The sequence below is a fragment of the Erythranthe guttata genome, chromosome 11 (assembly GCF_056151865.1).
Source record: "Erythranthe guttata isolate IM_541 chromosome 11, IM_541, whole genome shotgun sequence".
Classification (NCBI taxonomy): domain Eukaryota; kingdom Viridiplantae; phylum Streptophyta; class Magnoliopsida; order Lamiales; family Phrymaceae; genus Erythranthe; species Erythranthe guttata.
In genome coordinates, this window is record NC_142543.1 from 3,034,821 (window position 1) to 3,058,624 (window position 23,804).

Consider the following 23,804-nt stretch of genomic DNA (forward strand, 5'->3'; position numbering starts at 1 on the left):
TACAAAAATGCAGTTTCTGGTGCACCACAATCTGATATATAGAAGCTAAAAAAACAAATCTAATGATCATCTTGCTTCAAAATGTGGAGCACGAATAGGGTAAAACGGGTACAAATTGGAGAATATTCCACATAATTTAGAAGATTTCACTAAATTTGACATCGCAAGGGTGGACGTAAGAATATTCGATCATGGTCGTAGCTATCCAAACATGATGGATTTTTTTGTAATTTAACATTACCACACAGTAGTGGCCGTAATTTACACTATATTTTTTTGTAGTGGCCGTAAGCTTGTTCACAATGGGTTCCTGCATTGATGGCAAAAGGGTGGTTTAGTGATTAATTGGTTTTTAATGTGATTTATGGTTTTCTAGAGATGACTAGTGCTGAAATAAAAGCATCAAATGTGGAGGCAGGCAGGTGTAGCACAATTAGAGGTGTTCATGAATTGAGTCTGAGTCGAATGCATATTTTTATTGAGTTTGGTCGAACTTTTAATATTGTGTTTGAGTTTTATTTGATACGTATTTCAATCGAGCTTTAATCGATCTCGAGTAGTTTGATTTTTAGTATATATTTTATTAGTTTTTTTTATGGTAAATAACATTTTACGATCTATACTTTGCCGTTTTTTTTTCTTCACATTACCACCTTAACAAAAACTATTTGCACTGACATGTCCAAACTCATTATTTTGACCCACTTAACTACCTACATCTAATTTTAAGGAGAATATTGACATAATCCAGCACACCTACGATGCACACGGCAGCAAGGTTTTTCGTTTTTTTATATGAAAATATCGTATTGGGTGAAATTGAGTTGTAGTTGAAAACTAGCAAGGTAGTGAACTAATGGTATTAACACACTATAATTTTAATTTCTATTTATCATAAATTTTATAAGATACTTTAACTTTGTACAATATAGTTCAATATTTTTTTTATTTTTTTAATAAAAAAAAAAAAAAGAAATTCAAAACCATGCACACCTGTAGTCAACAAATTGGCTGTCTAAAACCATAAAGAATGGTCAATGGAGCATGCAAAAATATTTCATGCGTGAATATCCAAGTGCTTTAATAATGAGTTTTGTGATGATTATATTTATTTCTTCGCATTATATGTACATGGCGGATTATACACACAACACGTACGTAGTGATCGTCCAATGATATTATGCCAAGTGTACTGCCATATCTATCATCAGCCTCGATCCAATAATAAAAATTTAAATAACATTTCTCTAATCCAATAATCATTAATCAACACTATTGAAATTTGAATGACGGAAATTCGGGCCACAAATATTTCAATTGGGCCTGACAAATAAATCTTTCGCATGTACCAGCCCATCGAAGCTAAACTAAGTATATATTTACTTATTTATTTATTGAGGAAATTATGATCACCCCTGAGGTAAGATAAAATTACGAAAAACCCCTCTTATTTGTGTCAAATTTACTTGTGGAATAAAGAGTTTTTTTGTTAAGACAATATATAGTTTATGTGGGTGACTGTAATTACTGAAACAAGAGGGTTTCTTTGGTAATTTGATATACCTCAGGATGATAGTCGTAATATGTCCTTATTTATTTGACCAAGGAATCTGTAACCTGCAATCGAAGTGTATTGAGTAAACTCTCGTCGTAGTGCAATATCCCGTTTGGTTGTATAATTCGTGTTAGTGCAAATCGGGCTCCGAATTGTTTGATCTTCTCTTATTCAGTAATCAAAATCGGCTGTGATTTTCCTTGCATATTCTGGGATTGCAAATAGCAAAAGAATATATACTGCATTTGTGGCTTGTATAGTGAGAAAATAGAATATAAGAATATACCAAAAATATGCCTATTTTCCAATAAAAGACGAAATTCCTCGCCCCCAGGGCCCCCATCAATCCAACAAGTATATGAATTATTTCAATTCAGATTACGAGTCTAAAACTTTACATGACTAAATATTGAATTGATTACGGGCCTAAAAATTGCATAAAGTGGCGACCGTTTTAATGTACTGATCAATTTTATTAATACTGTCTTAACTTCAAACGTGATTTTAATCCATTTTAAATCTGATTTTAGCAAAACTCAGAACACAGACATTGTAGTCCTTCTAGTTGGCTTTTCTAATCTAACCTGAATGAGATAGATTGGATGTCGGATGACAAATTTACCCATAAATAAGTTACATTTTAAACTTTAAACAACTCAAAACATCAAAGTTATAGGCAATGCTCATTGATTCATTCATATCTTTCTCATCGAAGCAATCAATCTTGGTAACTTAAATCGAATCAAAAAGCTAACTCAAATAACTACAAATTCATCGTTTAAAGTTTTGCATAAATCAGCTTTAAAAAACGATCAGACTCACATTTAAAGTCGAACCAGGATTATTGAAACTGAAACAACATTTATCGAAAGAGTCTTGTGGGCCATGGTAATCCAAATGGTAATTAATAAATGTAATATAATAATAATAGATAATAGTAGGGCCCACCACATATCCCAAACCCTCACTCTTTCTTCCCCATTTGACTTTTATTCCTCTCTCTCTCTCTCTCTCTAAATCCATCATCGAGCTCTCTCTCTCTCATGCTCCTTCCACCCACAGTCACACACTCCTCGATCCCCCCGAATTTCCAGATTATTCGCCTCCCAATCTTCCAATTATCCTTATTCCAACCTTTTTTTTGTCGAATCCCAACACTTAATTTTGCTTCAATTTTTTTTGTTGTTGTATGATTACCCGCGTTTGGTTAACTGATGCCGATGGATTGAATTTCTTCCGATTGATCGATCATTTCTATTAATTAGGGTTTCCGATTCGTGTATTTTTCTGCCCAATTATTCGGTATCTCAGTGGGTATTGTTAATTGTTAACTGTTGTTGTTGATTGTTGATCGAGATGAAGATCGAGGAGCTGGATGATTCTGCGGCGGAGAGTGTTTACGAGAGCAGGCGCTGCGTTGACTCTGCTGATAAGGAAAGAAGGATGGTCGCCGTTCGGGTTGATGCGAAGAGGGCTTTAGTCGGAGCCGGGGCTCGGATCCTGTTCTACCCGACCCTTTTTTACAACGTTTTCCGGAACAAGATTCAGGCTGAGTTCCGATGGTGGGATCAAATCGAACAGGTATATATCGTCGACTAGTGCGATGTCGTATTTTGGTGTTTGTTTTCTCTTTCAACAGTTGACTATATCTAGGAGCTAATTAATTTGTTTACTTCTTAAGATCGGTTGCTTTTTTTTTTTTTTTGGATTTATTTTCATTTTAAAATAAAATGATGAACTACTTCTGACTTAAATTTTTCTGATATGCATATTTGGAGGGGGTGGGGGTGGGGGTGGGGGGTGGTGTCTTCTTGATCAGTATTTGGTGATGATGCTTTTTCAAGTTGTGGTGAAGAGGCTGCATTTTCTAAGTGAAATACTTTCTTATCATGGCTCCGAGTTTGTTTCTTCGCACGCCGTTTTTTACGAGATTATGTAGAATTTATATGCTAAGTTATTTTCTTTTGTGATGAATATTTAGTTTCTTCTGTTGGGAGCTGTTCCGTTTCCAAAGGATGTACCTCGGTTGAAGCAGCTTGGAGTTGGTGGTGTAATTACTCTAAACGAGTCTTATGAAACACTCGTGCCCACATCGTTGTACTATGTGAGTTGTTTATTAGATGCAAATTTTCGTTTATCAGATTTTCGATATATCTGCCACTCACATTTTCTTCTCTAATTCTAATACGGGCCTCTGCCAACTGCCAAGTTGAATGAGTTTTTCTTGAAATGGTTTAGCCGCATGGATTTATAGGCTGGTTTGAATTTTCTTGTTTATGCAATTCTTCTTGTAATTGTTGGGAACGTTGAAAATCTGACTATGATAATTTTGATTCCCATAGTACTCTTCTTTAAATTAGATAAAGGAATTGGATAATTACTCTTTCTTTAAATTAGAAAATTTGGTATTTTGGACAGTAGAGACCTTCGATCCAGTTAAAAGATGATAGTAATTCATTCTGCAAATGGATTAAACGATTAACTTTGTATCTTTAGTTGTTTTGTTTCTTCTAAGTAGCTTCAATTGCATCGTCATTTTTCAGGCACATGGGATCGACCATCTCGTTATTCCTACTAGGGATTATCTCTTTGCTCCTTCATTTGGGGATATCAACCGAGCTGTGGATTTTATTCACAGTACGTGGTTTTGCTTTAGTTTTAGTCTCCCTTATGTTTGTGTAGTGCATGATTTATGACCTTACAATCTTTATCGAATAGTTGCATTTAAATATCATCGGCTGCTGATCATTTTCTTTGTCACAGGAAACGCTTGTAACGGCCAAACAACATACGTCCACTGCAAAGCAGGGAGAGGAAGGAGCACTACCGTTGTTCTTTGTTATCTGGTGCTGTCCTTTTTTCCACACACACACACACACACATATATATATGTGTATATATATAGATATATAATTTTAAAATGGTCAATTTTCAGGTGGAATACAAGCATATGAGCCCTGCTGATGCATTCGAGTACGTTCGATCAATAAGACCGAGAGTGCTATTGGCTCCATCACAATGGAAGGTATACAAAATCGCGTTCCAAATTCACGAAAACTTCTCCCTCTTCCCCTCAAAATAAATTTCTGTTTATTTCGATTTCTAAATCGAGACCCAAGTTCTTTTGCGGAATTATTTTAAAGTACTATATCTTCCCTTAGCCATGATTTAACAACTTCATTAAAAAAAAAAAAACATGTGTTCAATTGTTCATTAAAAAAACAAACAGGTCGTCCCAACTTTAATTCTTGAATCCTCGTCACAAAATACACCTTTCCGAATTTTTCAGGCCGTTCAAGAATATAAGCAGCAGAGAATGGCTTCGAAAGTAGTATGTACATCTGGAGACGCTGTGTTAATTACGAAAGCCGATCTCGAAGGATACCACAGCCCAAGTGCCGGTAAGGAGCTGAAAATTGTTCCGAGAATGACGAGGACGAGTCCTATGATGGCTAGATTGTCGTGTCTCTTTGCTTCTCTTAAAGTTTCGGGTAACTGTGGAACTACTACAATGAGGCAGCTAACCGAAGCTCGTGCTTGCTAATTCTCGAGAATTGTCTGCGCGGTGATAATAAGCTTGTGCTTGTACAGAGAGAACGAATGCACCCCACCGCAAGGTAAAAAAAGCAAGTGTTGAGAAATTTTCTAGTCTTTGTGTTGTATGGGTAAATGAAGAATAAAGAAGCAAAAAAAAAGACATAAATGACCTTGAGGGCTACTCAAGATTGTATGTAGTATGGTGTTATATATATAAACTGTAGTTCTATCTGTATATCAGTATATGTATTTTGCTTGAAATTTTTCTTTTCATACTGAGTGTGTTTGCCCCCCCACCCCCACCCCTACTGCCACACACAGCCCCGTATAGACGTATTCATGGTTCGTTTCCCGGGTTGAAAATCGACCCGTCTGTTCATGGTTACGACTCGCAGGTTCCACTGCCAATTTATATTATTTCACTATTATTATTATTAGGGCAAATTACGGTCACCCCTGAGTTATGGTCAAATTACGAAAATAACCTCTCTTGTTTATGTAATTACAGTCACCCCTCCTTTTAAATATTTTTACGTAAAATTTATGTAATTCGGTTATTTACTGAACTAAATCGTATATTTAGTTCGGTAAACATCATGAAATGTTGGCGTATCGGAATTTCGGTTCAGTTTTATCGATTTAACATCCCTAAATTTGCCTCTGGAGGGGTTTTTTCGTAAGGTAATACATAAGGGTTGACTGTAATTATCCAAACAAGATGGTGGTTTTCGTAATTTGACCATAACTCAGGGGTGGTCGTAATTTGCCCTTGTTGTTATTCAGAACAAAATCAAAAAGTAGATAGGAAACCAAAGCCCGTAAACTCACTCGAAAACCCGAAACCGGCCCGGTTATGCAATCCTACCGGTAGGTTTTAGAATAGGAGATGATATATATTATTCGACATCCCACTAAACATAAAAATTCCTTGTGCAACTTCTTTGTTGAACCGAATCTTACAAAAAATACAACTTCTACTTTTAAGAACATCGAAAATCTTCCATAAAGCCAAAGAAACTAATATCAGCTTTATAGAATGAACATGACATTTCATTCTTCCTTTGTTTCTCTCTCCTCTCTCTCTCTCTTTTTTTTTTATTTCTTTTTTAATTTTTAAAATTGCATGTGGAAAGCGACATCTATCTGCCCACTCTCTCCTACAAATACGCCTTCCCATACGGGGGATTATTCCTTTTTTCCTTTTTCCTTTTTTTTTTTATTTTATTTATTATTAATTTATTTTTTCTGGACAAAAAATTGAGGTAAAAAAAAATACCTTACCAAGCAAAAAATATATATTGTATCTCTGTCACATAGGAGAATATATTCAGTCTTAAGACATGCAATAATGGAAGTTCTATGTATAATGCATTGGATCCCCTCACTATTTCGGAGCTAGTCTTACCGTAATTAATCGTGTTTAATTTGAATTTAAAAAAATAATAATAATAAACGAAATGATATACTCTATTCCGATCACTTGTATTTTTATCTTGTTATATCAAAATGATCAATAATAATAATACACATAGCGCAATATAGTTGTAAACATCTAAATAAGCTCGTACATTTGATAAGATGTTTTTGGATGAACTGGTGATATGATATAATTAGACGTTCGATCTTATTTTCTGGTCGTAAAATGTATATAATATATATATTTTTTTTATAACTTTTGGTTAAATATATGAATTCAAATATGATATGCAAAATAAAATTGAAAGTCTGATGGTGGGATTGGAATATATAATATGCATGGGATGCTACTTTAGTATATATGTGTGTGTGTGTGTGTGTGTGTGTGTGTGTGTGTGTGTGTGTGTGTGTGTGTGTGTGTGTGTGTGTGTGTGTGTGTGTGTGTGTGTGTTATTCGATTTCCAGTACGGGTAGTTCGAAGCAAATCTGTCATATGATAGATAATTGAGGAACCGATTATTGAATTGGATCGAAGAATCGAACAAGATTTAGCAGCGTATTCCTTTGAGTCGGGAGATTCTGCTCATGATCGAAAAGCTTTTAATCAATACTACTTGTCCTTATTAATTAAATTATTTTGTTAATTAGTTAATTAATAATTTAATCATGTAATAAACTACGATTAAGCAATTGCATGTTGATTTGCCTTTTGATACATGCAATAATAATACACTAATAAAATATGCATGCACCGTCTCTCTCTCTCTCTCTCTCTCTCTCTCTCTCTCTCTCTCTCTCTCTCTCTCTCTCGTTAAGTAAAGCATAACTACAGACAATTGTTGGCAGGAAAAAAGCTCGAATCTGGAATATTAGAATAACTAAAGCAGTTTTAGAGAGCACAAATATATATTTAATTTAACAATATATATAAAATAAACCTCAAAATATATTGTTTTGTCACTACTTTGCCTGTGCAACCAGTCGTCCTAAAACCAATTAGTCGTATACTCGTATAAAAAAAATCAAAAATCAAAAGATGCTACTCACAAAATTAAAGTATCACTGTGCTTTCTTGTAAAAACAATGGAACAAAAATTATACAAGAAACAAAAGTAAAAAAAATGAAAATTAAATAAATAATAAATAATAAACATTTCTATATATATATGTATAAATATAAAAAAAAAAAAAAAAAAAAGGATGATATAGTAATCATGATGGTGATGATTTTCATGCAGAGAAGAACTTTGCTTTGTGGGGGTTAGGTTATTTCTTGATTCCCTCAGATTAGAGCAGCAGCTTTTTCTTTCTTTCTTTTTTTCCTTAGCTTCTTTTTTCTGTGCTTTTCCAACTTGGGTTTTTGGAATTTGAACAGTGTTTTGAGCCACCATAGCTCACCTGGAATTCAGACATAAAGATATATGGACCAGAAAAAAAAAAAAAAAAAACAAAAAACGAAAAAATATATTTGATGATCAAATGGTCCCCTCAGCACTTAGTTTTTTTTTTGGAGAAGAAAACAAGTTGAGCAAAGGCTTCTTGAACTGGGCAATGATTAAAAAAGGTAGTGTTGATTTTTGTGTGTGTGGAAGTACTGTCTGAATAATCTGATCTTGTGCTGTACAGTACGGTTTGTGTTTGCTATCCGTGATGATCCGGGTTGTCCGGGTCGGGCCAGAAATTCGAGTACTTCAACCATTCTGCTTCCTGAGGGTTTCCCGCCATTGATGATTCCTGCAATTCATTTTTCTTTTAGTTCGTGTTTTGTGTGTGTGAAGAAGAGATTCGATCTTATTCGTCGAAATCCAAGTCTCTTAAATTATACGACATGCGCAAAATTCAAGAAAAAAACTAGACTATAACACTCGAAGGACTCGTTTGGTTGGGAGGATTAGTCATGGTTAACTAAATCACTGGACTTTGTTCGATGTTTGGTAAACACGATAATTTCACGTGTCGACCCGAAAATAAATGGGTTTTCATTCGATTATTTAATCTTATCTTAACTGATCTTATAAACAAACAAAACCTAATTATATTGACATTGGCCAAATAATATGGAATGACAAGAATGAGTTAGGGAATTAAGTAGGGATGGCCATGGGACGGGTAACAAACGAGCTTCGGAAAATCCCCCCCGGCCCGTACCCGTTCATGGTTTGATTTTATTAAACTTGCTCCCGTCCCGTATAAAACCCGCCCCGTATTAATAATTATATATAAATGGGCTGGATACGGGGCAGGTAAGAGTGAATATGTTCAAAACCCGTACCCGCCCCATTAACTAACGGGGCGGGGATTACCCGATAAATCCAGGGCGGGTCAAATTGCCATCCCTGGAATTAAGTGTTGATCATAACTGAAAAAACTGTCTCTTTCGTCAGTTCTTTCTTTTCCTAGGATGCCAAAGGGAAAAAGAAGTTATGGGGTTATTACATACATATCTTTATTTTTATTTTTTATATCTTTTTCTATTTTCCTCATGAGATTTTTTCATTCTTTAATTTTAATTATTCTAAAGTACATCTGGGGATATAGCTTTCCTCAATCTTTATAATATTCTTTGGTACTAATTGTTTGATTTCTACGCGTTTTATTAGCAACTAAAATTTAATTTTTAATTTTTTTAAAAAAAAAAAAAAAAACAGCCTTAAAAAAGGTAATATCTACATTTGAACACTTTTATTTGTTCAAAAGTAGAGGAAAGGAGTATTCTTGCTTCAGCTTCCACCATCCAAGGCTTTTTTTGGTTTTACACTGTTATGATTTCTTTCGGGTTTTGGCCAACATGCAATATTCGATAAAGTTTCGCCATTTTTTTTAAAATAATAAAAAAAATTAAATAGGGAACCTTTTTTAATTTTTTTTGACATAATCTGTTAATCTGGTAATTGACAGTACTTATCGGTATTTTTTTTCCTCGGTAACTCAAGTGTTCGGGTGAAACGAGACATATATAAACCTTAGGTACGCAATTTTGAGATTATAAAATACGAAAAATTGTGAATATAAATATGTACTTACTTCTTTGATATCATTATTTGATGTGCATCCCATGATTAGTTCTTCCAATCCAGACGCAGATCTTCCTCCGAGTTTATGATGTTGTTGCTGCTGATGTTGTTGCTGCATGCATTCGCCGAAAGAATTAAAGATAATAATATTTATTCAATTATTACAGTAATTTAAAAAAAAATAAAAAAACATAATCATTTATATATGATCATGTATTGTCTGCAAAAAGATGGCAGTTCTTACAAAAGTGTAAAGAGTTTATGATTACTTGTAAGAAACTATAGCTGGCTCTGAATTTTTTGTCATAATTTCCAGGTCTACCAAAATTAACATGGAACATACTAACTATACACATATAATGCATGTAGCTACACTTGGTAAAATAAAAAAATAAAAATAAAAATTCAAGAAAATATTTTTTGTTACATAGGCTTTATTTTGGAATTAATTAAAAACTACCCTCGATACAAAATTAACTCAACGTTAATTAGTGATACTGTCTTATTCTCGTGTGATACTCCATCCATTTCAAATTAACTGATGGATTTTTTATTATTTTTTTTGGGTTTCGTATTATCTGTCACTCTATAATACAATAATACAGATGTTGCATTAATATTTTCTTTCATGCGTGTCCTTACTACTCATAAAAACTACCGAACATTAATTTTCACAAACGTAAATGATAATTAATAAAAATAATTATTCATACGACGTAATTTTTTACAAAAAATCAATGCACATTACATTTCTCAGTACAAAGTGTCAAAATCTTAAACGAGAGTTACTTTAAAATATATATAGTGAAAATATGATAAAAAAAAAAAAAATAAGTACTTCAAAATTGGACCTCTAAAATAACAAATACTATAGTGGATTTTGTTTGACACTAAAGATAGAAATAAATTGACACTAATTGTGTATATTAGTCATCAATTAAGTAAAGATTTTTTTTTTGGTATTAATTAATTAATTAAAATAAAAGATTGATAATGTACCTGGAAATTTTCATTAGGGAGCATAATAGTGGGTCCCACATTGAAGGAGTGATCTTGGTCAAGAATATTAATGGAGGATGTGTGGTGGTGTAGTGGTGGCGCTATTATGGCGGAGATCGAGTGCGACGGTCTGCTTATGTGATACGCCGCTGCTGCTGCAATTTGATGATGGTGGTGCTGGTGCTGGTGATGCTGACGTGGATCGTGGGTCACGTGATGCTGTCCCATTTCATGCTCACTCGTCACGTGATGCTGTCCCATCTCACGCTCTTCGCACGTGCCCCCTCCTCCCACCACTTCCCTTGCTATTGAAGCCTCCCCAATATTCCCCCCCGCCTGCATTAAAATAAACAATTAATTAATTAATGTTAGTTAATTACTCTGGAGGTGTGGGTTAACTACTAATTAAGTTTTGATTAGCAGGCTCACTGTTATTATCAGGAAAAGTGTGCTATGGTTTTCATGCTTTCCCCACAAGCAATTACAAATGTTGGAAAAATTAATTCATAATTTAATTAAATTTAAAATGGATTAATTATTTTTCTTAATAATTACCTCATCGAATGATTTTCTGAAGGGAAGAAAGCTGAACTGATCAGCTTTCAGTTGGCGGATATCAATACCGCCGAAACCCTGAATGGCCGCCGGACCACCACCAATATTGACGGCGGCGGCGGCGGCCGAGAAATCATCTCTCTGTGCGATGACAATTTCCTTAGAATTAGAACCGCCGCCGGTGTCCCTAGGACGGTCGGTGCTATTTCCCTCTCCGGCGGCGGAGGCGGCGGCGGCGCCGCGGTCGGAGGAGGACCAGTTGCACTGGCGGGGCTGGGTCTGGTAGAAGATTTTGGAGACGACGAGCTCGCCTTCTCTCTCCTCTTCGTGCTGGCCGAGGTGGTACTGGTGCATAACCCAATTGGTTTTTTCGGGTTTTCGATTTTTGCCGAAGTTGGTGTAGAGGACGAGGATTTTCTTGCAGCCTTTCTGCTTGCCGTTGACCATCACCGGCCTGGTTTTTCCGGTCTTGTGCCACCGTGTCTCGCCGCCTTGGAGGTCGCATTCCGTCTGGATTTTTCTCCGCTTCCTTGTGCCGGTGGTGTATGCTTTCGACGGCCGGTGGAAAAAATGCCTGCTCAATCCATCCCTCGTTACTCCTGAAAATTAAAATTAAAATTAATATAAATAAATAAATTCAAAGTTAGGTTAACTTAGGTGTAACAAATTTTGAAATATTTATTACAAAACCCTAGATTTCTTTCCGACATGAAATTTGTTGGTTCTATCTTCCAAAGAAAAAAATGGCCAAATAGTAAAACCAAACATCTTGAATTATGGTACAAGCAATACACAAAAACAACACACAGTTGTGATAATTAATTAATTAATTGAAATGGTGGGAAAAATGGAATTAAATTAAGTTTAATTTTAGGACCTGGGAGTTTTTCAGGATGAGTGTAGCAAATCCCATCTTCACCTTCAATGGTGGGGATGAATTCATCGATCAACGGATGAGATTTCGATTTCGATTCTTTGCCTTCGACTTTCGCTTCTAGGTGCTCTATCAACTCTTGGTCCGTCGGATCGAATTTCACTCCCGCCGGTAAACCTACCCAATCCTGTCAATCAATCAATCAATCAATCCAATCAATATTGTGAAATGAGGTTAATAAGAAAAGACTATGAATTCTTAACTTATATATTTGAATTCTTGATCATTTTTTTTCCGATAATCTTGCAAATATTATATGCGAAAAAAAAATTAAATAAATAAATCGAGTACATATACATACCGGTTTTCCTTCGAGTTTGTGACCGCAACCAGGGCAGTGTTTGGATCCGCATAATTGATGCTCTTCAAGCTTTGCATCTATGAGATCAGAACTGCTCACAGATCCCAGCTGATTACTCTTATTCATTTCTCGAACAAATTATTAATAAACTCCTTTTTTTCTTCCTTCGTATGTACGCCTCTATATGTATATATATATCGATCGCCGCCGCATAAAAAAAACAAAAGATTAATTAAGGATGCAAAGAAAACCTTAATCCCAGATTCTTGTTGTCCTAATTTCAAATTCTCATCTATATACACCAAGAAGCCAAACAGGCCCTTGATCAATCATCTAGGTATATATATTATATATATGTACACACACTTTCTGGAATTAATAAAATGATCAAAAAATAAATAATTTGTGTATCATATGTAGTTGGGATCGGAAAGCATAAAATTAAAGAAGAAGACCAAAATCAAGATTCGGCAGTACTGATATGCAAATATAGTATACAGTGCATGATCGATCAAGAAAAAGAAATTCTTGGAATAAATTAAATATACAGTAAAACCCTCAAATAAAAATTCAATCTTTTAAATAACCCAGAATTTATTTCTTTAAAAGAATCACACAAATAGATAATCTTCAAGAACTATAGAGAGAGAGAGAGAGAGAGAGAGAGAGAGAGAGAGAGAGAGAGAGAGAGAGAGAGAGAGAGAGAGAGAGAGAGGGGTATAAATAAAACCTGCTTTAACCATGGAAAAAAACAGAAGGAATTCCGGTAGCTTTAACTGAAGGGGGAGTAGTGAGATAAAGGAAAAGGGGTACCCTATATATCCCTACCTTTAATTCTTTGGCTAATTTAAGCACACCATGTACACAGTTTTTCTCTGTGTGTGTGTTTTTGTGTGTGAGAGAGAGAGGAGAGAGAAAGAGATGAGGAGAGAGAGAGAGAGTTCTTGATCAGTATGTACTAGTTTTGATTCTTCTGTGTATAAGGGGTAGCTTTCTTTGTATTATGTTCTTGACTGTTAAAAGCAAATTAATTACAAAAAAGCTATTGAACGCCCTTAATTATATTTCTCTTGTTTACTAACACACTCTAAACCTTTTAACAAACCCCAACTCTAGTTAACTTTTTTTTTTTCACTTCATTTTTCTTAATTAACCACAATATTCTATAATATATATATATATATATATATATATATATATATATATATATATATATATATATATATATATATATATTATGTCTGCGTAGACTCGTGTACAGTGGCGAAATCAAAATTTAATACGAGGGTGGATTAAAAGTTTACGGGCGTTTGGAGACAACACGCTCACTTTATTCTTTTTAGTGTAATATACAATTTTTAAGGTATATATTATAAATAAATAAATAAAAACTATAGATTAAATATAGATGAGATAGATTATATTGGGTGGATTAAGTATATTATTTTAAGGTTTTTTTTAAATATTTCGGTAAATGAAGAAATATTATAAGTATACGCATAGTTAAAATGTAATTAAAAAGGTGTAAATTAATAGTTAATTTATTTACAATTTATATTTAATAACTTTCTTTTTTTGCCCAAATTAGAAATAAATAATTATACCAAGGAGAAAAGGTACGTATGTGAACTACCTATTGAGAAAAAAATAAAGGAAAAAGAAAAAGGTAAATAGAAAAAATAAAAAAATAAAAAAATAAGAAAAAAAAAAGACAGAAAAACAGGAAAAGAATGGGGAAAAAATGATAGGAAGTCACATGGGTTTTGAGCTGGGAGTGCTGATCATGATTCTTTTGCTATGAATGTAGTATGTTTTAGAGAGAGAAAGTGATGAGAGAGAAACACAAGGTATACAACATTTGCTTGATATGCAAGGCAACTGAGCTTCTGCTGCAGCATACTTGATGGACCACCACCATCCCCCTTCTATATTTATTTTTTAATTTATTTATTTATTATTATTATTAAATTCCGACTAATATATTAATTATTGTTTTTCTCTCAATCAATTAAACACTTTTTTTTGAGTAATCAATTAATTAAACACTACTTAATTACCATATACTCCGTATTTAACAAGACTTCAACCCTAAGCACCCCTATAACCCTATTAATATTTGGGTAAATTACAAACACCCCCCTGAGGTATGGTCGAATTACAAAAACACCCCTCTTGTTTGGATAATTACAACCACCCCCTCAACTCCTCAAATTTAGTGGAATCTTCGAGATTATATGGAATATTATCACTTTTGTACCCGTTTTATCCCATTCAAACTCTACATTATGAAGCAAGATGATCATAATATGTGATTTTTAGCCTGTATATATCAGTTTGTGGTGCATCAAAAACTGTATTTTTTACACAAAACGAGTACAAACTAGAGAACATTTCACGGAATCTAGATGACTATGTTGAATTTGGCACCATAAAGGTGGAGGTCTAAGAAAAAATCATAGTTGAGGGGGGTAGATGTAATTATCCAAACAAGAGGGGGTTTTGTAATTTGACCATACCTCAGAGGGGTGTTTGTAATTTACCCTTAATATTTTAATCCATCTAATTATAACCTTATTCATTAGGACAAACCACAAATTAACTACCACTAAAAGGGGGCTGTTTTTTTTTTTTTTTCTGAATTTTTGGGATAATTTTGGTCCACTTGAGAGAGATTTTCATGTGCCCATAGGCCAAAGGGTCAATCCCCATCAAATCAAATTAATTTAAAAAAAAAAATAACGTTATTTAATTTTCTTTAAATGGTCAAGAAATAAATGATGAAAAAACAGGGCAATGTTTGCTGAGAACATATTGCTATGATTGTATTTTTCATGTGTCTGATTTAGTTTTTTTTATCTCATGCAGGCCATTTCAAGAAGAGAATAATTAATTCTATCCAAGAACAATATATATTAATTAAGTCCACTTTATGCTTTTTAGTTTTAATTATTGATTTGGGCTTCAATTATTCAATTTGAGTGTTCAAATACTTATTACATTTAATTTGTTTACTCTTGTTTGAATATCTGTAAAATAGAGTCAACTATACAATCTTTTTTTGGTTTGAATAACCCTACATAATATCTCTCAATGTTTTAAAAGTGACTAATTAATATATTGTCTTTGCTTAAAATATTGATTGAACAATTTAATAATCATAATATGGGGTACAAGGTACTTTCATTTTTGTTTGAATTTAACAAAATGTGTATATTAAAAATGGGAAATCTTCAATTAGTAAATTCATCTAAAAGTTACGGTCTATGAGATACTATATCCGATGAAACACACATGTCACGGGATAATTTTAAACCATATATCTATCTATACAAATAACTATTCACTAAGAACACACATATACATGGGGGTAGAGGTGAAAGTCGGATGGATCGGATCGGAATTAGCCTGTTCGGAAAATTTCCAAAAAATTTCGGAAGTACAAAATCAATTCCAATTCCAATTCCAAAATTTTCGGAATCTAAAAATTCATTCCAATTCCAAAAGGCCCGGAAATTTCGGAATTTCGGAAAAAAATCGGAAATCACATAAGCTTTAAAATTTCAAAACTTCGCCGAAATTTTCTAAAATGTTCATAATTTTTCGAAAATAAGAGCATCCACGTCGATAAAAGTAAAACTAATAACTACTAAATTTCAGTTCAAAAAAAAAAAAAAAAATAAACACCGCATAAAATCCAATAAAACTTCCAACAACAATTCATTATGTCAAAATCCTAAAACAAAACTTATAGGTGTATTTTTCGGAAAACAAGTATTATATAATACATTACGTTTTATAGGTGTATTTTTCGGACAAAATCGGATTTTTTCGGAATTAATTTTGGAATTAAATCGGATCGGAAATCGGAAATTCCAAATTTATTTTATATAATTCCAATTCCAATCCAAAAAAATCGGAAAATTTCGGAAGTCGGAATGAAAAAAGTTGTTCCAAAATCGGAACTTTTCGGATCGGAACCGGCGGAAATTGGAAAATCCGTTCCAACTTGCACCCCTACATGGGGGTGTGTTGTTATGTGTAGATTTATAGGTTTAAAATCTCCCGATTATTTCACCGGGCTCCCTCATTTCCACAATATCTGTATTTTTTGAGAATTTCTTTCATATTACATGCCACTTTACAATTCAAATGCTGCATTGATTACATATTAACTCCGCAATATTTTTTCTGTATTAATTAGTAAATATGGGCATTTTTGGTCTATCAATATTTACTTTCCTAAAGCCAGCGTAAAAACGGCACATATTTAAGAACGAAGAGAGTAATAAAAAAAAACGAATTTGTAGACATTCACCAAGTATATATATAGTTCATCAAGTAACATTTTGTCATGAAATTACATGATACATGATAGTACACATGAATGTGTGTATATAGATATTATAAAATTGGATATTATTCGATGTAATTGGACAAGATTTTAATTAGGTATCTCTTTTGTGAAAAGGAAATAAATAGAAGAAAGAGTAGTAGCCACAGAGTTGAATGTTGACTAATCCAGAAATGTGGGCCCCACATATCTTAAGATTGTTCCTCTAGTAGTCTATTTTGATACTCCACATGCCCCAATAATCAATCATCTTGGCATTCTGTGCATGCCAATTATATATATATTATATATATCTATATATTATATGTATAGTAGTGTGTGAGTGTGTGTGTGTGTGTGAGAGAGAGAGAGAGAAATGTGGTGTACCAACCAAAGACAATGGACAAACAATCTTTTTAACAAGAAATTCAGCTTTTCCTCATATGCTGTCTTTCAAGATTGATTTTTTATTATTATTATTTTTTTGTTTTCCTCAAATGCCTCGCATATTATTTTAAGAAATTATTTTATATACGTGAGGATTAAAAACAAATTAATTATATATTTATATAAGAAGATATAAGACTAAATATTCTAATGTGAAAAATACAAAAAAAAAAAGGTCGATTTTATTAGGTCAAACGTGGTTTGATCCGTTTTTTACTCTGGTCGAATTCGGGTGTACCCTGCTTTTGAGAGTTCATTCAATTTGTTTACTTTTTCGATTTTATGAACCGAACTTTCGGTTTGAGAAAAACTTTTCCATATCGAGTTAGGAAAGTTCACAAAATGTAAAAGGAACGATACCGATTACCGACCGATTTCAAAGATTAAAATTAAGTAATACAGATATTATTATGGTCTTTCAACGTTTTGACCCATGTCATGAAAAAAAGAGAGGAAATATTTTCTTGAATTTTAGGGTTTGCTTTAATAATAATGAGTACTAATGACAGAAAATGAAGAGATAATTAGAGAGAGAGAGAGAGAGAGAGAGAGAGAGAGAGAGAGAGAGAGAGAGAGAGAGAGAGAGAGAGAGAGAGAGAGAGAGAGAGAAGTGCCACACCTGACATTCTCAAATCTCTTTGTCGAACGCAAATTAAATGACGTAAGAAAGGATAATCAAACTGTTTTATGAAGGTGGTGATGATTGCAAGAGCTTTTAGAAATTTATTATCAGCTTCATTTATTATTATTTTATTATTTATCAATAATTTAGTTTTTAATGTTTGCATATCAATAGCTTTTCCTTCTATTTCTTACAATTGCAAATCCAATTGAAAAAAAACATTGTTATAACTAATTAAAAAATACATTTGACACTAACATCCTCATTATCTTTATCCAAATTTCATTTGTATTAGAACAATTTAGACATTTCACAAAAGATAAGCTAAAATTAGATAAAGTATGAATAATAATTAAAAACTAATAATCAATTTATTATTTATTCATTTTTTAATTTTATTTCAAGATTTAATAGAGTAAGAGCCAGACAGGGACAAAAAAAAAAAAGAGGGCATGAAACTAGGGAAAAAGTGAAGTTGTGTTAGAGATTTGTGTGTACATTTTATGTTGTGCTGTGTCCTTAGCTAATTGTTGTTAATTTGGTTATGATTAGGCATGCTAACCACCTCATTATTACCCCTAAAAGTTCACATGGAAACCATGCTCTCCCACAATATTTTGTTTGGCTTTTTTCTTCTTTTTTTAATTTTATTTTTTTTCTATTTTACAGTCATTTAAAACTTATTATATGCATGCATATTTCATTTTCTTTAATAATTCGAATTTTAGTTTATATGTTTTTTTTTCAAAAAGATTAAAATTATAATCGTATGAAGTTAAATTTGGTGTAGTTGACAAGACGCAACAATGATAATTATAAAATTGTTTGTCTGCAAACAAAAATTTACAAGATAGGGGGCTCGATTTTTAATCTCGCCTACGGCCCCAGAAACCCTAGAGTCGGCTCTAGTTAGGACGATATGGATATGATCCACAATTTTTTTTTAATTAAGTGATTTATTTATTTTCTTGAAAAATATGTAGCAATGAATATATAAAATATGTAAACGAGAAATATAAAATTATGTTGTGTAGTTATTTATTGAGATTTAAAAAATAAAAAAATAAAAATAAAAATAAAAATAAAAAATAAATAAAATAAAAAGATATTGTTGATGAATTTGGGACTGACTTTTAGGCCCAAATCCATAGAAGTTAGGTTCATCTAAATGTTGAAACTCCTCTTCACTCCAATCGCTGCATATAAACATTTTATTTTATTTTAGTTACCAAAATCCAAAAATATTTCATATTTACCCATTAAAATCAATGCATTAGCATTCATAAATTAAGATTTTTCAAGTAAAGTATAATCTTGGACTCTGCCAACAGCAACAATAAAATTATGGCGGGAAATTATTATTCGACCCGGATAATTGACGACCGAAAAACGACCACTTCATCGAACCGGTCTTGATAGCCACAAAATCCGGGCATGCTTAATTAGAAAAAGAAAAAATTAGGCATCAAAGTGCTTATTTTTTACAAGAAGCTCGTTGTTTATTATTTCATGTCAAAAAATCAAACATACCGTATTTCCAATAAATATCGGTGGGAGAAGGCAGCTCAGATTTTTAAAATTGTCGCCCAAAATAAAGACACAGCAGAGGCTCTTTTAATGGAACAGCCTGCTTACTGAATCATAGCTTGGCAGATGAAGCACTGAAAAATGAAATGGAAAAATAAAATAAAATAAAATACAATACAATAAATGGGAGATAGTTAATATGCTGATAATTCATATGTTATTATGGAATAATAATATCATAGCTTGTTTAGAATTTAGAAAAATTAAAATGTAGTTACCATCGCCGTAAGATGCCATTGTGAGGGGAGATGATAAAAGCTTTTGCACTGTTTTAGCAATATCTTGAGCTGTAATTTCTTCAACAATCTTCAAGTAATGATCCACGGGTTTCCTAAAGATTGCAAAACCAAGTTTAATATCGAAAGTATTGTGCATATATAGGGCTGGAAATTGGAACCGAATTTCCGCTACAAATTTTTCCGATTTTGGAACAATATTTTTCATTCCGAATTCAGAAATTCTGATTTCCGATATTTTTCCAAATTATTTGGATAGGAGTTGGAATGTATATGAGATTCCGATTTCTGATCCGATTTTAAGTTCCAAACGTTCCGATTTTTATCGAATATTACACTTCAAATATCATTATTATTAGGTATTTTATATTTTAGGTGACCAAAAATTGGAAATTTCCGAATTCAGCCGATTCTGACACAAAATTTTCCATTCCAAATTTCCAATTTTATTTTTTTTGGAACGGAATTGGAATTTGTTTTTCACTTCCGAAAAATAGGATTTTTTTTTCCATAAGGGCTAATTCTGATCCGATCGGATCCTTCTGATTTACACCCCTAGGCATATCACTAAGACGAAATTTATTGTGTAAAACAATTATAATTTAACGTACCTCTCTCCCTGTGTCAAAATCTGTTTACCAATGTCCTCTGACACAACCATCTGCAGTGATATAATCCATAAAGTGTAATATTATTTACAAGCATATTGAAAAAAAATAAAAAGGTCATTCACTTTTAGCGAAAAGGAACAGAAAACCCGTGTAATGGCAGAAAAACATACTCTGGATTCTAGGTTCATCAAAAAGGCAGTCTTTGTCGACTGTTTAGCACGGTCTAGTTGTACCTTGTCAACTGCAAGGGAAAATTAAAAGCGGGAGAAAACAATTTGTAAAAGCGTATTCTTTTATTCAAAAAGATTCTCTATTTCCATCTCGAATAACATGGAGATTCTTGATTAATATAACTTGAAGAAATAAAGTTTGAGGTTCAAGACAAACCTTGTCCAGGAGTTGCAACAGCCATGAGTTCTCGTACAGCGATATCGATGGCATTTATAGCAAAATCAGATGCCTGAATAGTCGAAAGGTGAATTTTATCACTTCCAATTCAAAATTGAAAGGGAAAAAATATCCCATGAAGTGGGAGTAAAACAGCCACCTCGAAAAACCGGCTGATATGCAATAATTTCTCATTATTACTTGTAAAAATATATTTTACATATTATGCACGCACATACATCATACCGACTAACTTATCGCAAAACACCCATCTTTGAATAACCAAATATGTTAGTAATACGGCAATTTGACACACGTTGCTTGGAATAATTATGCCAAAAATCACTATAATATCGTGCTAAAATCCTAACTATTTAAAGATAACATTGAAGTCAATTAGTCGAAGAGCTCAATTGAAATAGCACAAAGTCGTTACTGAAGGCATTACACATAAACATATAATCCCACAAAAGAGAGAAATTTTGTGCAAAACTAAAACCACTTACGGTAGTAGCTTGAATTCCAAATAATCCAGTATGATTGGATACGCTGCTGAATGCAGAAAAAGACTGAATCTGGGGGTTCTCGTTCAGGACATTAAGATCTGTTTACCAATCAACAATGTAAATATATCATAATCAACGTGTCGGATAAAAACATGAATTATGTGTAAAAATACTTATTTGCATGAACATTCAGAAGCATCATTTTAACAGGTACGATAAAAATTATTTCAACTTACATAATCTTGAGTACATCCCCTTTCCGGGACCACCGGCTGAGAAAGATCCACCTCCTCCCATGAGCATCTATAAGATGGATACCATCAGAATTTTCTTATAGGACGAAATTCGAACAGATATCGTTCAAACTAGACTGTGCTAAAGAGAAGTAAACAAGTGCACAAGAATGAAAAGCAAGAATCGAGAAATGGTCAAAATTAAATAAATAAATAAAAGAGTGAATGAGTGACCTGGAGAACAGTCAAAATCATGGCATCCTTTTCCTTGACCCAACCACCGGGAAGTTCAAAGGCCAGTGCAAAGTGGGTTACCTAACATTAAAAAAAAAATTATTGTCGATTATTCCAAACCAACATTCACAGAATACGAATAATACAGCAATACAAACAGGGATTTTTTTAATACACACCCCTGAGTCACCTTGCCGGCGAAAATCACCCCCTGTATAAATGGCCTTTGGCACCGAAGGAGGAGAAACATTGGGTAGGTCAGAAAGAAGTGGTTCTGCATACTCCAACAGCTTATCGTGGTCAACACCTGATGCAGCAAGGACCATCCTAGAAGCAGTGTAGTTTTGCTAAAACAAAATATCGTAAGAAATTAGCAAAATCAATACTGCTCACGTAAATAAAACAAGAATGCACGCATAACGACTTTCAAGACTTACAGCAACAAAATTCTCCAAAACGCCACTGTTCAAATGCGTAACAGCAGATTCTGAAGCTAAAAGAGCATTGGCATAGGGACCAGAGTAACCGGTTGAATGAATGGCCTCCGAAAGCAAGTGTAGAGGGTTTTTGGAGGCTTCGCTGATATCGTCACTCATCTTACGGAGCTGCAAAAGACACCACAAAAACCGTTACCGCAAGATCGGTAATACAGCAAGAAAACAACCGAGTATCAAATTTCAAGATGCAAAAAGACAACAGCAGTATACCTGTTCGCTAACTTCCCAATCCAAGAAGGCAGGGTTTCTAACACAGTCGACAAGGAGCTCCACCATTCGAGGGACGTAGGTTTTAAGCCCATCGTACGTATAGCTCATATGCTCCCTCGAGCCCGACGCAGTTATATTGCCGCCAATCGCCTCAACTTCACGCACAACACGCAAGTGGCTCCGGTTAGTGGTACTTTTGAATGACATACGCTCCAAGAGATGTGTTGCACCGTACGATGCTGGCGTTTCGTATATCGAGCCACAGTTAACATACAGGCCAATCGAAGCTGCAGGGTTCTGAATTAACAAGCCTAAATTATTTACCACTTCGCCAAAAGAGATCAAAACAGTGATTCTTGATTTTGGAGATAAAGCAATACAAGTAGAATCGTGGATCGTCTAATCTCTTACCGCTGATGTTTCGGAGGCGATTTTCAGACCGTTTGCAAGAGTGGTTACCCTAGTCTTTCCCGGCTCAACGTAGTCGGGCAATGGAGGGGGGAGAGTGACATTTTCCAGTGGGAGGCCTAGTGGTGTAAGTGACGACGACTTCTCACCCGTTAACCAACTAAAGAAACCTGCAGATGCTGGTTTAGTCGAAACAGGGCTAACAGTCGCATATCTGGCACATCCCTTGTAGCCAGTTCGGCCCTGTCGGGAGAGAAAATGAAGTTCGGTTACAAATGATTTTTATTCATTAACACAGAATGTGAAGTATCAACATAAAGATTAAAGCAATAACATTTTTTCGAAAAGTGAAGTACATACGTACATGAGCTGAAATCATTGTGATGTATGAATCATAAACTATTTTTATACTCCTAATAAGAACTGATGTATTAAGATATTGCTCTAATTACCACCATTTTAATATGAAATAAAATTACACAGGCAACATGCATCCCGAAATTCCTAATTTCTAACGGAAACTAGAGAAACTCGGGTTTCCCAACCAATAGGCAATCAGATTCAATTCTTTTATAATTAGAGAATACAATACAACCAAAGTGAAAGATAAATGCGCATATAAGAAATTAATCATTTCTGTTAGCTGATTCCTAATGCTAAGCCAATATTGATTCTTCTTTTTTTGTCATAAGTTCATCATAAACACACACACACACACACACACATACACATTTACAAACGAAATGAAGATACATAAACACACACACACACACACACACACACACACACACACACACACACAGAGTCAATGTGCCCAGTGTGCGTGGCGCGAGTAGAGAAAAAGAGAAGCGCGAGTGGTTGCGGCGTACCTTGAGAGACCTAGCACGAGACGTCGCCGTTCTGAACATTCTGAAAATCCGATGATCGATCGGTCAATTATGGCTGATGATTCGTGTGTGTGTGTGTGTGTGTGTTTTGAGGGTTTGGTTTGGGGAAGACAACGGCGAATGAGGATCCAGACAGGTAATTTTCACACGTGCGAGACAATAAATGGACTATGGATCCAAATTCAACTTAACCGGCCTATTTGCTCGAAAATTACGGCCCAATATGATTTTAATTATTTGAAATTATTATTAATCATCAGTTTATCCAACTTTTAGAGTTCATAAATGAAATAAAACT

The 23,804-nt window shown here is 33.8% G+C and overlaps 3 protein-coding genes across 7 annotated transcripts; 1 reads left to right on the top strand and 2 right to left on the bottom strand.

Annotated features, from left to right (window-relative positions):
- Window positions 1–2,536: 2,536 nt before the first annotated feature.
- LOC105965529 (phosphatidylglycerophosphate phosphatase PTPMT2) lies at window positions 2,537–5,365 on the top strand. Its single transcript, XM_012990087.2, has 6 exons — window positions 2,537–3,136; window positions 3,537–3,659; window positions 4,099–4,192; window positions 4,319–4,401; window positions 4,491–4,580; window positions 4,845–5,365. The coding sequence occupies exons 1-6, from the start codon at window positions 2,912–2,914 to the stop codon at window positions 5,097–5,099; spliced, it is 870 nt and encodes a 289-aa protein (XP_012845541.2). The 5' UTR covers window positions 2,537–2,911; the 3' UTR covers window positions 5,100–5,365.
- A 2,592-nt stretch (window positions 5,366–7,957) lies between these two features.
- On the bottom strand, window positions 7,958–13,478 carry NAC075 (NAC domain containing protein 75). Of its 3 annotated transcripts, none has more exons than XM_012990098.2 (7): window positions 13,042–13,478; window positions 12,312–12,491; window positions 11,954–12,137; window positions 11,077–11,675; window positions 10,522–10,857; window positions 9,533–9,634; window positions 7,958–8,242 (listed from the first exon to the last, which is right to left on the bottom strand). In XM_012990098.2, exons 2-7 carry the CDS (start codon window positions 12,435–12,437, stop codon window positions 8,150–8,152), a joined length of 1,440 nt encoding a protein of 479 aa, XP_012845552.1. In that variant the 5' UTR covers window positions 12,438–12,491; window positions 13,042–13,478; the 3' UTR covers window positions 7,958–8,149. The 3 variants fall into 3 exon arrangements, with proteins under 3 accessions (XP_012845552.1, XP_088681489.1, XP_012845550.1); XM_088825363.1 differs by having other exon boundaries at window positions 13,140–13,282; XM_012990096.2 differs by having other exon boundaries at window positions 12,312–13,468.
- A 5,226-nt stretch (window positions 13,479–18,704) lies between these two features.
- On the bottom strand, window positions 18,705–23,703 carry LOC105965519 (mitochondrial-processing peptidase subunit alpha). 3 transcript variants are annotated; one of them, XR_016034185.1, is made up of 14 exons: window positions 23,489–23,652; window positions 22,623–22,862; window positions 22,212–22,508; window positions 21,942–22,109; window positions 21,684–21,851; window positions 21,505–21,585; window positions 21,274–21,340; window positions 21,038–21,135; window positions 20,532–20,604; window positions 20,315–20,385; window positions 20,145–20,194; window positions 19,516–19,628; window positions 19,241–19,371; window positions 18,705–18,906 (listed from the first exon to the last, which is right to left on the bottom strand). XR_016034185.1 is itself a non-coding variant. In XM_012990075.2 (13 exons), exons 1-13 carry the CDS (start codon window positions 23,525–23,527, stop codon window positions 19,325–19,327), a joined length of 1,512 nt encoding a protein of 503 aa, XP_012845529.2. In that variant the 5' UTR covers window positions 23,528–23,703; the 3' UTR covers window positions 18,962–19,324. The 3 variants fall into 3 exon arrangements, 1 of the variants encoding a protein (XP_012845529.2); XR_016034184.1 differs by lacking the exon at window positions 18,705–18,906 and adding an exon at window positions 18,962–19,147; XM_012990075.2 differs by lacking the exon at window positions 18,705–18,906 and having other exon boundaries at window positions 18,962–19,371; window positions 23,489–23,703.
- Window positions 23,704–23,804: the final 101 nt, after the last annotated feature.

Coding starts and splice junctions, on each gene's coding strand:
- LOC105965529 (XM_012990087.2), top strand. CDS start 2,912: ATGAAGATCGAGGAGCTGGATGATTCTGCGGCGGAGAGTGTTTACGAG. Junction 3,660..4,098: donor TGCCCACATCGTTGTACTAT/GTGAGTTGTTTA, acceptor GTCATTTTTCAG/GCACATGGGATCGACCATCT. Junction 4,193..4,318: donor AGCTGTGGATTTTATTCACA/GTACGTGGTTTT, acceptor TCTTTGTCACAG/GAAACGCTTGTAACGGCCAA.
- NAC075 (XM_012990098.2), bottom strand. CDS start 12,437: ATGAATAAGAGTAATCAGCTGGGATCTGTGAGCAGTTCTGATCTCATA. Junction 11,676..11,953: donor TCATCCTGAAAAACTCCCAG/GTCCTAAAATTA, acceptor TTTAATTTTCAG/GAGTAACGAGGGATGGATTG. Junction 8,243..9,532: donor CAAATAATGATATCAAAGAA/GTAAGTACATAT, acceptor AATGAATTGCAG/GAATCATCAATGGCGGGAAA.
- LOC105965519 (XM_012990075.2), bottom strand. CDS start 23,527: ATGTTCAGAACGGCGACGTCTCGTGCTAGGTCTCTCAAG. Junction 21,852..21,941: donor TTTTGGAGAATTTTGTTGCT/GTAAGTCTTGAA, acceptor ATTTTGTTTTAG/CAAAACTACACTGCTTCTAG. Junction 21,341..21,504: donor TGATTTTGACTGTTCTCCAG/GTCACTCATTCA, acceptor TCCATCTTATAG/ATGCTCATGGGAGGAGGTGG.